This window comes from Pagrus pagrus (assembly GCF_965226575.1).
Source record: "Pagrus pagrus genome assembly, chromosome: 9".
NCBI lineage: Eukaryota > Metazoa > Chordata > Actinopteri > Spariformes > Sparidae > Pagrus > Pagrus pagrus.
In genome coordinates, this window is record NC_140193.1 from 4,726,019 (window position 1) to 4,743,088 (window position 17,070).

Sequence of the window (17,070 nt, forward strand, 5' to 3'; positions counted from 1 at the left end):
TATAGCCGTGCCCGTGCGTCAGCGGCGGATAAGAGCGAGGTGAAGCATCATCACAGGCGGTGTTGAGGCTCACCATGCCCGGCTGTGAGCTGCTGTGTGTGCGCGCCTCAGCCCCGGAGACCCTCCGCCTCTCATGTTCGAGCGCACAGCGACAGTAAACGGACCATGCGGCTGTTCACGGTCTCAACTTTGCTCCTGTTCTTCTTCAGCTCAGGTGAGGACACACTGCGCTTTATCCTGCAGACACTTCACGGGATTAAAGGCGACTTTCAGGCGGTCGTTTCACACCGAAACTTCAAACCAAACCTCGTTCATTTTTTGGCTCTTTTTTGGGGGAGAAGGAGCGCAGTGATGGCGAGGCAGTGCGCACAGCTTGGAGCGGTCTGATCTGATCCAGCGGTGTCTTTCTGTAAAGTTCAGCAGGTTTCTGATTATTGGATGGACAGATTAAATAAATTGGACGTACTTAGATTAAAGTATCAGGTGCCACACCTTTATATCGATTAGAGGTTGTAGTCTGTTAAATCTGCGCTCCTGTGCGTCCGACACGGTGCAGGTAAGTTATGATAAAGACAGCAGAGCCAGTCTGACTTCACTTAAAACTGTGAATCATCTCCCTGAATTTGACTTGTTTTATTCTGTGATGATGATGTCCTGCATTCATCGCAGCGGTGCAGTGAAGAGGAGCGTTTTTCCAAGTCTGCTGATGGCTTTTATTTGATCAGGCAGTGATGGAGGACATCAACAGTGTTAAAATACTGAGTCAAGGAGTTAAAAATACAGTATTTCATTCTGTAATGTGGTGAACTAGATGCATAAATTACTGTCAAATGAAATTAGTTAAGAATCTGTTTTAAGTTGCATTCCACTACTAAAATATTGTCAATAACTTCCACTATTTGATTTATTCACCAAACTTATACACTATATGTTTACCGGCTGTTTTACTGATGCTGACCGATGAATTTGTGCATTAAATATCCTCTTTGTGCTCCTTTCAAACACCAGTCACATGTTTTATTCTGCAGCAAATACAAGATTCACCCTCATTTCTGATGTATGACCATTGATATGGTCTTAAAGTAGAGCCCGATCAATATCATCTGTCAATATCGACCTTTCACTGATAAATCGGTGTCGGCGTATATGTGGTTCGATATGCAGCAGCGTAAAGAGACGTTTTTAGAGATTATAATGCTGGAATCTGCACCGAAGTTTATTATTTCAGTGCAATGATGTCATTAAGATCAATAAAGTTTAATGTTAAAGGTGCACTGTGTAGTTCAGGGGAAGGAATTTGAATTAGAACAGAAAAATCTTCATTGATCGATATTTTATGACTGATTAGAATAAATAAATTCAGAGTTTTACATTATTTATATCTGCAGGAAAACAATATCTGAGTTTGTATTATTACTTTATTATTTTGAATATTACCTTTTTTGCATTTTAACTCCATAGTGCCCCTTTAAACTAAAACATCCTGCCTCTCTTTTCATGTCTTTGTCAACTGTTATGAATAATATCAGTGGATATGTTGATCGGTCAGGCTCAGGTCTCATTTCTCTGCCAGTTTTGAAAGTATTAAAAGATGCTTGGACCTGATCCCTCACAACATAATCAATGACTGTGCTGAAAACACTGTGTATGCTCTGATTCAGCAACATCCAAATTAATGATATTGCAGAAACACATCTGTAGTCGTGTCTCTGTTCTGGTACAGAGGTGGTTTGGACTCGAGGTGTCGTCTCAGCAGCTCAGACGCTTCTGACGGATCACACAGATATTACAGGAGTATAATCAGAGTCCGACAGGCAGCAGTGCGTCTCTGCAGCCCAGTCTGCAGGATGAAATGTTGGCAGTTAAAGCAGCATTATGTAACTTTTTTACCTTAAAATAACAGCGTCGGAGTCGTGTTGATGGTTCAGTGTCTTGTAACAGGCTGAACGGTGTCTGTTGTTTCTGCTCTGTGTAGCTGCAGCGAGACGGTCGGATCACAGCGTTTTCAACACGTAACATTGTGATGACATCATGAGTTTTGTCTACCTGAGATTTGTATTGACGACAGTGGAACTGTGGGGGGCGCCAGATCACACAATTCTACGTAATGTTGCTTTAATGTTTATGTAAACAAGTAACACGTGCAGTTTCCTCCAGTATCTGTCACATCATGCTCTGAATACACGTATATAAGTTCACTTTCATGTCTGGTGGTGGAGGTACAGAGGTGAGGAGGCTGCTAACTTTAAAATGAAAGGTTTTTATGATGGCTGCAATTTTCTTTGACTTTGAACCACAAGATGTTATTGAGACGTCTGCGACTGAAGTTGAAAAGATGTTTAAAATTACACTGTAAAAAGTTTAATTTTGAACCACGTTAGGACGTCACCTGGACATCAGCGGTGGACGTTGAAAGACGTCAGAAGAACTTTTATTCTGGCTCTCCACTGGATACATATTTTTGCTTAGTGGGACGTGATGCCTCTCACGTGATCTCATGGGGAAGTAGACATAAACAAAATGGAGATCAGCGTGGTGTAACAGCTTGCTGTAGTAATGAAAAACAAGTCTGGATGAGAGACGTGGTCAACGCGGTTTTTTTATTCTTCAGCGAGAACTGGAGGCGAGATTTTGAGCTTTAAGCTAGTCCTTTCTCATTATACCACTCTGAGCTCCTAGACTGGACTGCTAGCTGCATGGCTAACCGAGCTAACTAGCCTATTATACAGTTTACAGCAGTTTGCAGTCACTCAGGTGATGTGCTACCTCCTCATTTCTTTTTAGCATGTTTTCAAGACGTGGCCAGTTCTTAGAGATACTTTACTTCAGTATTTCCACTTTCTGCTACTTTATACTTCCATTCTGCTGAATGTATTTAATAACCTAAGTTACTAGTTACTTTGCAGATTCAGATTATTCAGTGTTGATGAGTTAACACTTGTGACGTGTAACCAATCAGATGGTGTTGTGGGCGGGACTTTGACTACTACCACTACGAAGGTTGTCTTGAAAGCCTGGCGCACTTTCTGGTGGCTTGGTGAGACACCACAGTGTCGACTACAGACCAAAAAAAGATGCTGCAAAAAAATAAATAAATAAATAAATGTAGTTTTTAGAACAGACACAGATAAAAATGCTGAATATTGGCCCTTATAGTCGGTTTATCCTGAACCAAAATGACGCACACACTCGAGCTCTGCCAGGGGAAGCAACTCTGTCATGACAGTGTGTCGCTCAGAACCCAAAGAAGCACCGTGTCAGGTGTAATTTTGTTTGAGTTAGCTTTTCTCTGCAGCTGCAAGCAGCAACTCCACAGACCAACGAATCTGCCGCTTTGGAGCAGCATGTTTGGACCGAGCACTGCACTGTAGTTCAACAAAGACGAGGAGGTGGAGCAGGTTAATGAAGGGGACGAATTTTGGTCTTTTTTCTTCCACCCCCCCTCAAAACGCCTCCTGATGTTGACATTAAAATCCAGTCACTTGATTGAGAACATATCAGACTCAGCGAAGCAAGTCAGTTTTATGTCGGAGACATTTAAACATCAACTATCAAAGCGAGACGTGATGAAACCGTGCTGCAGCAGCAGCAACTCACATGCAGATAAATAATTGAGGGTGTCTGTCACATCAATTCGAAACGGTCAAGAAACCAGAAGTCTTCCAGAATTTTCCCCAAAATGAAACTGAACTTCACGTTAAGATGAAACTGGGTCAGTTTTTATTCACAACGCTCGAGATCATAAACGGAGGATCTAAACGAAAAGTGCTGCTGCTGATGGAGGAGGAGTGTAACCTGCTGCTGAGAATCATCTGATGGAAGCAGATTTAATAATTGACTGTGTGTCCGTGTGTCCGTGTGTGTGTGTGTGTGTGTGTGTGTGTGTGTGTGTGTGTGTTGCAGGGCTGGCTCTGCAGATTCAGTGCTACCAGTGTGAGGAGATGACACACGACTGCTCCACGCCGGACTTCATCGTCAACTGCACCGTCAACGTGCAGGACATGTGTCAGAAGGAGGTGCTGGTGAAGGAGGACGGTGAGTCCGTCACATCTCCAGCTGGTTCCTCGTCTCCGTCGTCATAAACGTGTTTTCATCTCATTCATTTCCTGTCAGGACGTCTCGGATTGGCCTCAATCCAAGAAGATCGGATTAGACTTTGGTGGCGATATGAATCTGTGTGAATGGAGTGAAGAGAAGGCGTGAAATCAAGAGTCTCCGAGTGCCGTCTAGTTGTTGTGAGAGCAGGATTAGTTTGTTTGTGTTTGCAGTCACAGTATCAGGCTGTGCATTGTTGTTGCTCGAGGAGTTTTCTGATGTCTTGTTTCCCAACAAAAGACGAGCAGGAAACCGGTTACAGTTTGCATTGTGGGCATGTTTGCAGAGAGCACAGAGAAACACAAAGACGACAATCTCTCCAGCCAGAAGCCAGAGCGTCTGTGGGCTGATCTGAGGTCAGCGGGGGGCTGCCCTTCACTGCTCTATTAGAGGATGAAAGTGTGAGCTGTAGATCAGTATCTGAAACAGAAGTCATGGATATCAACTGAGGAGAGAAAGTGTGAGCTGGCGCTGTGAGCACAGTGGCAGCTGTGTCTCCTGAGTGTGTTCAGGCCTCACTAGAAGCCTCGTATCATGCAAGTTTTATGGTAGAGCCGAGTCGATCGATATCGGCTTGAGTTTTTCATTTCACTGACAACTTTTGACTTCTCCTCCGTACATCTAAACACAAACATCTGAACTTTCTCCTCCTCACATTTTAAAAACAGGCTCGTCACTTTAGTTTGAACGCATTTGAAGGGACTTATCGATTATCTTTGATCACAGCAGACGTAGCGAGACGAAACAAAGACGTAAGACGGCGTGTTAGTGTCTCGTATCTGCAGAGATATTCTTATTTTCTCACTTTGTTGCTGCTCGGGACGCTTTACGAACCCAACATGTGGCTATTTGACGTCCTGGGAATGAGACTCAACAATCAACTATCTTTGTGGTGCGTTCAGGAACAGCTGGGACAAATCCTACTGATCTTACCTTTAACTTTAATAGTCTTGACCACAAACGTCCTTCAGAGGGAGACTTTTTACTGTGATACTGTGAGTACGTTTCAGAGCCTGTAATGGAGCCGCATCACGTAGCGATGTAATTACACAGTTTGGCCACTATGAAAGCCTGGCGCTCTTCCTGCGATGGTGTTTGGGCGGTTGGTTTGTGTCGGGTGCAGCGACAGGAGGTTTCCCAGCAGAGCATTGTGCACTGTGGTGGGCGGTGTTGATCACTTTGTCGGTGGTTTTGATTTTGTGTATTCTGAACTTCACCAATCGTTTATTTTTCACTGGTTCGAGTTGAAATTTGTCCTGAACATCCAAAAGACCCTCAGGAAACATTCATTCATTTAAAAAGCTGTTGCTGAATAGTTACAGTAATCAACTTAATAACAGGAAGGCACTTGCAAAAATTCACATCTTCACTAGTTTTCACTTTTTTGCAACCAAAGTCTGGTTCTTTGTCAAAAATGCTATTTTTTAAGCTGCTCTATAAATAAAGTTATTATTATTGTTATAAGCTTTTAACCTGCACGTGTTTTAAAACACAGTGAAGCTATTAACACCTGTCTAATCTGGCTGTGGGAAGTTAATGATCAACCTGAGCTGTTGGAGCCACAAACTTCTGTGTCTGTCAGTTTTTTGTTTTATTAGCCACAAAAATCTGTGTTTGATAATTGCTTTTTGTTCTTATTAATATTTATCGTTCCTTTTAATTTCTATATGCAGCAGTTAAGTTTGTTAATATTTATATCTCCATTTGCATTAATTTATATCATCAACAGTGTAACTTTATTATTGCACTGTCCTTTTTTTTTACTTTATTGGGCGACACATGCACTGTTGAACCCCCGTACAGATAAACTACCTCAGTGTGCACAGACTGTAACATGACAGTTCATAGTTGTGGTGGCTAGACCATCACTTCATTGTGTTTTATACTCATTATGTTTGCATTTGTGTTATGTGTGTGCCGTTTAAGCTACTGGATGTCTAAATGTCCCTCTATCTATCTATGAGTGACGTCATTAACCTGACGTAAACATCCGTCATAGCTCAGATTATCTCAACTTCGGTCAACGTCTTCTCTCGCTTCTGTCTTTTACATTCATTAAATCAAATTGCTTTTGTTTTGTGCTCATAAATTCATTGTAATCAGTAAAGATTTATAACCTGAAACTTTGTTTATGCTCACAGACTTTTAAGTGCGAGTAATTCAGCCTGTGCAGGTTTAAGTGATGAATAATGTCTCTGTTGTGCGTACGAGCCTGTTTTGCTGCAGCTGGTTGAAACCTCAGACACTAAAAGGTCACTCTTTACGCCGCGGGTCCACTTCGTTTTCACACCCAGCGAAAAATTAGGAACCATTTTTGTTCCCCCTCCTCCTCCTCCTCTCTGCTGCTGATGAGCAAAAGCAATAAGCTCCTGTCTTTGTAAACGTGGTTCCCAATCCAAAGGGCGGGCGCACGGCGCTGTAGAGTCGACAGTTCCTTAATAAGAAAATTTCCGCATGAATGCTCTTGGACATCCCAGCCTTTATCTCCCGGTGTTATCATTAATGCTGCTCTGCATGAAAAGGAGGCTCAGAAATCCAACTGACCTGCACCTTATCACTACTTGAAATGCAATACATACATTCACAGTTGCACTGCCACCTCTGTGCAGTGTGCTTAAGTGATGAGAATTTTTTAAAAAAATCAGTAGGGATGTTTGCGAATAATGTGCCCTGTGACTGGCTGTACATGCAGCTCTGTAATGTGGATGTAAAGGATGTAGAGGTGCTAATTAACGTCCTCAACTGGGCTATTTTCAGTTTCTTCTGTATCCGGAGCGACTTGTACAGTCGGTCTCCAACGATCGAGCTCTCCAGCTGAGAAAGAGGCCACCTGGGTGAAAATCCTCCGTCAAAACCATCAAGAGCAGAGAGACACGTGCACAACCTCCGCTCAAATGACGGCTACTTTTATGTTGGGTAGCAAAAGACAAGCCTGGCTTCAGTCTTCCATCACTATCATCATCATTTTCATTCCCCTCCGATTATGTCTGCAGAAATGATAAAAGACTTTGCTTTTTACCTTAGCGAGGACCGTTCCTCTCCCACTGTCTTTAAAGGAGGGATGATTGCCACGCTCCGGCAGGCCACCGTTCATTTCAACGTCCTCTGCCCTTCTTTTTAAAGGCGAGGGGGAGGAAGATGTACGGTGCTGAGGGACATGAAATTGGCCTCCCTTCAATCTTTCAGAGGCAATTTCCCAGACAGTGACTAAATTAATGTAAAAACAGACAAAGCCACATCCAAAAGGCATAGGATTAGAGTTCGCTGTAAGAGTTTTGCATCTTATAATGGATTAATTAGTGCAACATAAACACAGTGGTCTACTTTGGTATTTTTATTATGTTAAAATGATATTTGAATCTGCACGAATCAATATTTTTATGTTGGTTCAATAACTGATGTAACACTGATGTTAGCTTCATCAGAGGTGGTGGTTGTTATATACATGTCGTATACATCCACAGTGAAGCAGGTCTGACTGTCAATCTTCCCCAAACAGCTGGATTACTTTAATGAACATTAGCCGTTAGCAAGACGACGACACCCACCGAGGTCAACCCTCACTGAACTCAGCACTCAGCAGAGACTCTGGTTCTCTCTCTCCTCTCTTTAACGTTACGTTGATGAAATAAAGTACATTTCATCCCCTCCAGCTCCAGTCAGCAGTCAACATTACAAAACATAAACACCTGACAATGGAGGTCACCTCCACGATCACTGCCGCAGTCAGGCTGATAAACAGGAGTGAAGATAAATCCACTTTTTAAACCCAAAAGTTAAAAAATAACCTCTGAACTCTCCTCCTGTCAGACGTCTCTGGATCGGAGCAGAATCAGTCGTGACTCTGATGTTTATTCCTCCAGAAGACTCTTAACTCAACCAAATATTTGTGATCGCTTGAACGAGTCAGAATATTGTGAAATTATCTCGAGCCGCTTCCTTCGGTTTATCTTCAGAGATGTAATTTTCAGGCTCTGTCAAACAGTAAACACTAGAAATAATCTACCACAGATTATTAACTGATAACAACAGTGAAGCAGTGAGGAGGAGCTCTGATACAACACATTTAGGTTTTTCCTGACATCCCAATTAATAGAAAAGTTGAAGAGATGAAGTCTATTATCTCCGTACAGCAGGTTAGAAAACATCCTAATTAGATTATGATGTTAATTATCTGATATTTGATTCATCACCTTGAGATAATGCGTTGCCAGGAGAGCTCTTCTAATTGAAATTCAGCACAAACATCATCTCTGCTACATGGTGATTATATTCCATATGTGCACATAATGAGCATGAAAATATATGCAGCGCTGCAGCACAGTTACTGAGCAGATATCACACAAAACGAATCCCAGAAAACACAACAGGGAAACACTTTATAACGTCGGAGGAGCTCGAGGGGGATTTAATTTCATTTGTGCCTGGGAATTTCTGAGATTCAGCACTTCAATCTAAATTACGCTGTTGAGTTAATTTACGGGGGAAAAAGGGGCGAAAATTTCTTATCAACTTTCGGAGAGAACTTTTGCTCTTTAGTTTAATGAGAACCATCACGGTCGGCTGCACAGGATGGAGCGAGCGGTCCGACGTGTCCAAGCGCTGATTGCTCTTCTAAATTAGATTTAAACTGAATAAATCACCAATCAGTGACACGAGTTTAACTTCTGTGGCTCTGACAAAAACAAGGAACAGTATCGACACAAGCTAATAGTTAGAAATAGGTAGTTAAGGCCGGTTGACTCGGTTCTCTTTCTTTAAAATAAAGCATTGTTTTATTTAAATCAAGCGCTTCCTCTTGGCTGGCGGTGTTGGACGCGCATCAGTCGGCTCCGTGGGGTTTATTAATCGTCTAAATCAAACTTGACTGAGCAGTGAAATCAGATGGCAGTTGGTATATGAGCCAACATAAAGATGTCATCCAGATAAATGCTCAGCGGGGACGTTAAAGCTGTATTTTTAAGCAGTAAAAGCCTGAATTTCATTAAGAAATACAAATTTTGACCGAGCACTTAAAGGACAGTAATTCATGGTGCTGTTGGATCTGTCAGAGCGCCACGTTAATGAAGGTGCGTGTCTTCCTCGTGTGCAGCGAGGTTGTTTTGTTGTTTTTGAAAGGCTAAAGGCCAACAAGCATTATAATAATACATTTTATTTATACAGCACCTTTAACCCTCATGCAACTGATAAAAAGTGGAATATTCATTCATTTTCAGGATTTTAACCCTTTAAATACCAGTTTGTTTACATGATGCCACTGTTTTTACAGTGAAAAAAACACTTAAAATGTTATTTTCCATTTACTTAATATAAGGTATTTTAGCTCCACTTCCAACATTACTTCATTAGAAGGGAGGTTAACTCAATTTCTGTGTATTATTAACGTTAAAACAGCCTCTGCTCCTGGTGATCTGTCGAGCAGACAGACCGGGAGACCAAACTCCATTCAAAAAGCAGCTATTTAACGGTCGGCCTTCTTTTTTCACAGTAAAAACTGTAGTTGTAACTTTACAAAGACTCTTTTTTGATTCACTTCGACCTACAGACACAATCGGCACACATGTCATTCACTCCGTAACGTCATTAACTAACCTGTGATGAGGTTGGACACGTATTGACTGGTCGGGTCTCACAATTTTCACCATTTTCATCTTCTCTGGACAACCTGAAGCCACTGATCTCTTCTTTAGCTGCCCTTTATTCTTTGGTGAAGGTAATAAAATCATAACCTTTGGGATTTTTTTTATTATTTGAAGTGAAAAATGCAACACAGCAGTTTTGATGTCACTACTCGCTGTTTTCAATCTTGCGGCAGCACTTCCACAGCGTTTGTTCTCACCTGAAAACTCTAGCAAAAAAGTTTATATTGAGAGTTAGTTAACCTGCAACATGAACACATTTTGATGCCTTTTATTTAGTTGGTAACAGTTGTCAACTTCAGTGATGCGTTCAAGAACACAAGTTGAAAACTCGACTTTTTATGATGTCAGAAAAACAAAAGCCTGTAAGATGAGTCAAATTGTCAGCAGTGGAAAGTGAAGGATTAAACCTTTGCTCGGTTTCACCGCGACAGACTGTTCAATGTGATTTTAAATCCCCACACAGTGAAAGTTAAAGAAGCAGCCCGTAGAGTAAATCTAGTCAGACTGTGCAGCCTCGTTTTTACCTTTGACAACTTCAAGTTGTCAGCTGAAGAATAAAAACTGTTCTTTACTCACCGAGGCTGAGAGGAAGTGAAATGTCATCTGAAGTTTAAGATCTGAAAGCAGTAACAGGATCAGTTTACAGTGAGCATTGAAAGCAGTCGAATACAGCGAGGACTGCAACTAATGGTTATTTTCAGCGTGGATTAAATCTACACATTATTTTTTCAAGGATTCAAAAGGATAAAAAATGTCGTTCAGTGATTCCTGAAGCCCGAGATGACGTTCTCAAGTGTCTTTTGTCCACAACCCAAAGATTTTCAGTTCACGGTCACAGAAGAGGAAAGAAACCAGAAAATATCCTCAAACCGATTTATGAAATATCAGAAATAGTTGTTTAACTGTTGAAGCTCTTAACTCCAGTCGGGACAATAAAATGTTGGTATTTCACGTCTCCAGATCAAGAATATTTTAAATGTGTACGTTTAATTCGTATCATAAACATTTCTACGATGTGCTTCAGATTACGTTAGAGCTAATTTTGTAATCAGTGTGTTTAACGAGACGTTTTCCAGCCGTGTTTGTAACAACAAAAAGAAGTTTTTTAAACCAAAACATGATCTTTTTCCAGCCCTTACCAAATACTTTTGTTCTTAAACCTAAGCAGACCATAAAACACAAAATTCAGACATAAAGAAATGTAAAAGCTTCATCGAATCTGTGTTACGGTTTACAAAAATAGTGCAAACCCCAGATGCAAGACGCACAAAAACATCAGGCAGGTTGAAAACAAAAGCTGAAACGAGAGCTTTAATAATGAAGCAGCTGTCTAAAATCTACAAAAAGCAAGCAACACAACTAAAAACAGGCAGGAGCAAACCCACAAAAACACTAAAGAGAAATACAAAAGCCAAAAGAAGAACGAACCAGAAGCTCGGGGGACACGAGCAGGAATCCAGAAACACGAGGACAGAAAACATGAGGAGCAGCACAGAGACGAGACGGGAGCTTAAATCCACAGGAGGCTGATGAGGGACAGGTGAGACTCATCAGGACAATCAAGACAGGAAGCAGCACAACGTGACACATGAGGAGGAACCTTACAAAATAAAACAGGAAACAGTAACTAAACCAAAACCCCCAAAACATGACGACCTGTGGTTTGCAGAAACGTACAACACAACACAGTCCATCACTAAAAACATATGAACGTATTAAACTGTTGAAGCTGAACTGAATAAAATACAATGAGTGGTTTAAAGTTTAGATGTTTCTAGATGAAAGTAACGCGTTCTTGATTGTTTGAGCTGAGAAGAGTCTTTAAATCTGTTTTTACTGCACCTCATTTTCCACCGGCTGCTCGTCTTATCGGCTCTCGATATTTTCCGGTTACCGCTCGAGATAAAAACCAACAGATTATGTGCTACAGCCACGAGATTCTGCTTAAGTCGTCTTAAAAATCAACGGTCTTCTTGAGGTTCAGGCAGAAGACGACTCTTGGAGAGTCTAAAATTAGAGACATAAACTCAGTGTGAGTCGGGGTTTTAATCTCCGGGCTGTGTGGGGAGACGGGACATTTCCCTCCAGAGCTCGGCAACATTTCACACTGTGTTTCCTCTGGATTACTCAACACCTCCTGGGACCTCCGCTGGTATTTGCGGTGTATGTAAGACATGGCAGGATGCACAATTTAAATGAACAGGCGGGTCTTCGGCTGTATCGGTTGCACCCGGGTGGAGAGAGGAGTCACACATTACGAGGGTTGTTGGAAGTTCATGCGCTCAAAATCTAAAACTTCTCCGAAGGAAAATGTCAGCCAAATGTTACGGCCTCCCTCCACTAATCCCACAAACACTCTTTAATCAACGCTTTATAGTGTGAAAGAGAAAAATGACCAAAACCTATCAGAGCAGGTGGAGATAAGTGGATGTTTCTGAGGTGGATTCAGTCACTGGAGGTGACTCTGAATATAGTTTTTAGTGTGTTTGGGTGTTTTCCTTTCACTAACAGACAGAAAACTTGACAATAGGACAAAGGTCAGTTGGTGTCAGAGGGAGAGACTTTAATCATGAAAGCTTTGTTCACAAAAACGAAGCCTTGAGGTAAAAAGGGAATAAATAAGAATAAAGGAGAGTGTAAAAGATTATGATAAAATACCTCTGATGCAGCATTAAATCTGCAAAGTAACTGAAGTTAGCAAATAAATGTAGTGAAGTAAAAAGTGAATATTTGGCTCCTAAATTTAATATAAACCAGCAGAAAATGAAAAAACCTCAAGTACATGAACCTCAAAACAGTACTCGAGTAAATGTAGGCCACTTAGTTGCATTTCATCAGTGATGTGTTGCCGAAAAAGAGCCGTTCTCTACTTTTGTATCTCCAGCAACAAAACACAACAGTCAATGACCCAACAGGTCTTGTTGGGTCATTCAGCCCCGGGCCACGACAACACAAGAGGAAGTATAATAATAGTGAAGACATCTCATCAAACATGTCCGGTTTTGTTGGCACCAACTCGGCTAGAAAATGTCCCGACGTCCTGTGAAAAATCTCCTGTGTCGAATCACCGTCTTGAACAGTGGTCTCTGGCTTCACCTTTAGAAATGAGAGTCAGCTCATACATGTGTAATGTGAATGTAGAAATGTTGATATGGTACGGTAACCAACATCTCACTCAGGACAGAGCTCTTTAAAATGGGCATTAACCCAATTAACACACAGCTGTTGAGATGTTTCCCCTCGATGAAAGAAAAGATTTATCCTTAATTATTCTCCCCATCCCTCCGTGTCTGTCTTTGTTCCCTCTCACATCCTCTGATCCTCTCATTACGAGCCCTAACTTGTCCCTTTCTGTCCTTATTTCAGGGATTCACTACCGAAAGTCCTGCGCCTCGTCAGGAGCCTGTCTCATCGCCTCCTCCGGCTACCAGCAGTTCTGCACCGGCAAGCTGAACTCGGTGTGCATCACCTGCTGCAACACGCCGCTGTGTAACGGGCCGCGCCAGAGGAAACGCCCCCCGCCGTCGGCCGCCGCTACCCTGAGCACGCCGCAGCTCCCCGTGTTTTCTCTCTACGTCCTGCTGCTGTCCTCCACACTGTGCTGACAGAGTTGAGATGAAAATGTTGTGACAGCGGAGACGACGTGGACTGAACTGTTTTCAGCGACAGTGACGGATACGTAGACGTATATTCTTTGGAAGCTTTGTACAGTTATTTGTTCTTCGCTTTCTGTCGCAGCTTGCCTCCAAACACACAAAAACACCACCGGGGACATTTTCATCATCACACGTGTCGTAAACATGGCGGTGGTGCAGCTGGGCGAGGTGACGTGGAGGACAGCGCCGCAGAGGAAACAGCTTCTGGCTATTGTGTCGGGCAGCAGGTGGCTCATTCTCATCTGTCTTTGTTTACTCACACCACAAGGTCGAATACGAGGCATGTCGCAGGAAAAGTACAGTTCAGATCCATCAGTCGTTCTCCGGGCCTGAGGAGGAGCTCTGTGAATTATTCTAAATCAGTAACGTTACCTGGGACAATCATTTTACTGCATTTATGAACTGAAGAAGACAACGTGTGATGTGTTTGACAATGATTCTGGAGAGACAGGTGCAGTCGGATGATGAAAAACATTCGTAGCAGTGATGATATTAAAGCCTCCAACAGCCCTCAGGCCGTTCAGAGGTCCAATATAATTGTATCTGATTGACAGCTCTCTGAAACAGACGAAAACTCACAGAGGAAAACATAAAAATGTCAAATTTGTGTTCAGAAATTTGTGAGGAAATTCTAATCCACATGCAAAAAAGTCAATCACCCATGAAATTCACATGAAAAATGTAAATTTCTCATGTGGAAATGTCCAGTTCACATTGAATTTTGATTGAATTTTATTTTCACATGTGAAAAATAGACAATCACAAGTAAAGATGTGTGAAAATGTTGAATTCACATGTAATGAGGCACGTTTCCCATCATTTGATGTGCAATCTTTTGTTTTTTTGATTCACATATAAACGGGTGTAAATTATGTGAAAATGTAATTTCACATGTGTAAAATCATTCATTCATATGTGAAAAAAGACTCATGTTAGAATTTGTATTCAGATTTGAAAATTGAAGTTAGATTGTGTGAAAATGTGGAATTCACGTTTGACAAAGTAAATTTCACATGAGTTTACATGAAATTCTAATCCACATGTGAAAATTTTCATTTCTTATGTAGCAATTTTCAGTTATATCTGGAAAATGTCGGTTCACATGTGACATTATCAAACTTTTGCATTAAAAAAAAGATTGCTAAATGCATGTGAAAATTTGAACTTCACATGTGAAAAACATTTGTAAACATTTCCAGTTCACGTGACATACTTTTGTTGTAATGTTAAAATTACAATTCACATGTGGGAAAAAAACATCACATATATAATTCAAATGTGAAAATTTTAACTTTTTTTTTTTAAAATTCATGTGAAAAAAGACTTGAAAACTATTTTCACATCAAAATTTTAGTTCACATGTGAAAATGAGGAGTTTACATGATTTCATGCGCCATGTTTTGTTTCAACATGTAGAAATTCTAAATCACATGTGGAAAAAAAGCCAATCACAATGTGATTCACATGTGAACATGTGAATTCCTTACAGTATGTGGACATTTTCATTCATAAGTGGAGAAAAGGCAATCACTTGTAAAAATGTCCAATTCACATTATTTAATTTCACATGTGAAGAAGTAAATTTCACGTGATTTTGTGGCTTGTGGTTTCAATTTCATGTGGAAATTTTGACAAGCACTTGTGAAAATGTCAAACTAACAATCAATAATAAGAACATCTTAAACAATATCTGTTCTCTGCTCACAACACCGTCTACAGAGCTGAAAGAGTGCGTTGAAATATACAAACCTGTTGGAAAAATACTTATTCCACATGATCCCATCTCTGATGACTGATGTGGAGCAGCAGTCGAGCAGCCTGTGGACTCTCCAGGATGTTTCACCCACCGGTCACTTCAGAACGAGACTTTATGAAAATACTTTAAAATTATTCTTTAAAAGGTTTAAAAGGTTATTGACGATATTCAGCCGCTAAATGTGGCGTGTCTCTTTCACATTACAACGCAACTCGTTGTTGTTCAAAACATCTGCACCCTCAAGTGGTTGCCAGTTTGTTGCACTAGCTAACTTTACTAATGCTACTTTAACCTTAATATTGCTAATGCTAGCTAGCTGTGCATATATGGTAGAACTGAGCCATTAAGATAAACAAAACAATCATTTTAAAATAACTGATTCACAATCATAATAATGTTTTTAGGGATAACAGATACTTTTATTCTGCACCTTTCTACGAGCTCTGTAGATGAATTATTTTTAAGAAATGATTTGTCTACGTAAAAATGTTGATACATGACCTTTAAGCGTTGACACATGAACTCTCCGACAACAACATGCAGGATACCAGAACTCCTTTATTTCTTATGTCAGTTAACATATTAAGGCAAAACCATCACACTCACGCTGACCTCTAGTGGATCGGCAGGTCTATTACACGCTTCGCTGTGAGGATGAGCTGCTTTAGCACCTCTAGTGGTCAAAAACTCCACCGGGGACCTTTAACTTTAACTCGAGCTGTGGGGACTTCATGCTTTATTGAATATTTGAGCTGCGTATGACCATTTTCTTAAGTTTAAAGTCTGCAGAGTCCCTTCAGCTTGCTTTTGAGCGTGATCTATCAGTGAAATGTCTGACTCAGCACTTTGTACCGTGTTTCCTGTGTATGAGGAGTATCTCTGTTTGTTTTCTGATGGCACAGCACGAGCATCCTTTGTTTTTTTACTGTTCACTGTGTTGCATTAAATGATTATATTTCAGACTCTGATGGTCGATGTGTGTTTGTTCTGAGAGCTGAATCCGACTCTTCAGTCAGGCTCAGCGTATTTGAAGCCACTCCCGAGTCACTTTCCTGCTGAAAGGTAATAAAGGTCGGAGGTTTTTTCTCTTCTGCGGTGGTGGAGCGGTTAGCCTTGCTGCGACGCAAAGACTTCATCAGCAGGGGCTGGAGGGAGCGCCCGGAGACGGCGCGGGAGTTTCGTACGTTTCGCTTGTTGACGTGTTCGATGGTGAGGTGGCACCGCAGCACCTGGACGAACACCTCCCTGAACTGTCTGGAGGAGAGGTTGTAGAGGAACGGGTTGATGACGGAGCTCAGGTAGAAGAAGGAGTCGGCCACAGGGTGGAGAGTGACGTAGCTCCGGAAGTAGGAAGTGGTCCAGCGGGACTTGGGCACGGCGGCCATCATGAGACGACGGATCTGATTGGGAAGCCAGCAGACCATCAAGGATCCGACGATGAGACCTGAGGAGGAGTCAGAAACATAAGAGATTAATGAGAGGAGGAACACTTACAGAAAAAAATAGCTTTCTTTCTGAGAAGATTGACACCACTCTCATGTCTCCACAAGGAATATAAAGTTAGAGCAGAAGACGGTTAGCTTAGCTTAGCATAAATACTGGAAACAAGAAGAAACAGCTAGTTTGAGTGAGTCGTAAAGGTAACAAAATCCACCTGCCGTCACCTCTAGAGCTGACTAATACATAAGTAACATCTCATCTGTTTAATTTGTACAAAAACACGACTACTGTCCAAATCTTTTGAAATAAGTTTCAACAGAGCACAGCAGACGGGGCGGGACTTCACCTTCTGTATAAAATGAGTAAGTCGTAGAAGTCCTGACCCCTGATGGTCAGACAGATGTCAGCAGTACTTAAGACTGTTAAGTGTTTAGTGATTCAGTGTGAACTCATCTTGTGGGAGTGAAGCTGACAGACCGGA

General features: G+C 41.4%; 2 protein-coding genes and 1 long non-coding RNA gene across 4 annotated transcripts in view; 1 reads left to right on the top strand and 2 right to left on the bottom strand.

Moving 5' to 3' along the window:
• The window catches only part of LOC311262563, a 71,049-nt gene extending 59,810 nt beyond the window's left edge, over positions 1–11,239 (bottom strand). For both annotated transcript variants that reach the window (XR_014623275.1, XR_014623276.1), the window contains exons 1-2: positions 11,166–11,239; positions 10,314–10,354 (exon numbers count right to left, since the gene is read on the bottom strand). This is a non-coding gene — a long non-coding RNA (uncharacterized lncRNA). The remainder of the gene's footprint in view (positions 1–10,313; positions 10,355–11,165) is intronic.
• LOC311262562 (ly6/PLAUR domain-containing protein 1-like) lies at positions 1–16,111 on the top strand. The gene is made up of 3 exons (XM_084362056.1): positions 1–214; positions 3,904–4,035; positions 13,104–16,111. The coding sequence occupies exons 1-3, from the start codon at positions 166–168 to the stop codon at positions 13,340–13,342; spliced, it is 420 nt and encodes a 139-aa protein (XP_084218182.1). The 5' UTR covers positions 1–165; the 3' UTR covers positions 13,343–16,111.
• gpr39 (G protein-coupled receptor 39) overlaps positions 16,076–17,070 on the bottom strand; it is a 25,440-nt gene continuing 24,445 nt past the window's right edge. Inside the window, exon 2 of the mRNA XM_084362049.1 lies at positions 16,076–16,593. Within this exon, the coding sequence (XP_084218175.1) occupies positions 16,100–16,593 (494 nt within the window). The 3' untranslated portion in view covers positions 16,076–16,099. The remainder of the gene's footprint in view (positions 16,594–17,070) is intronic.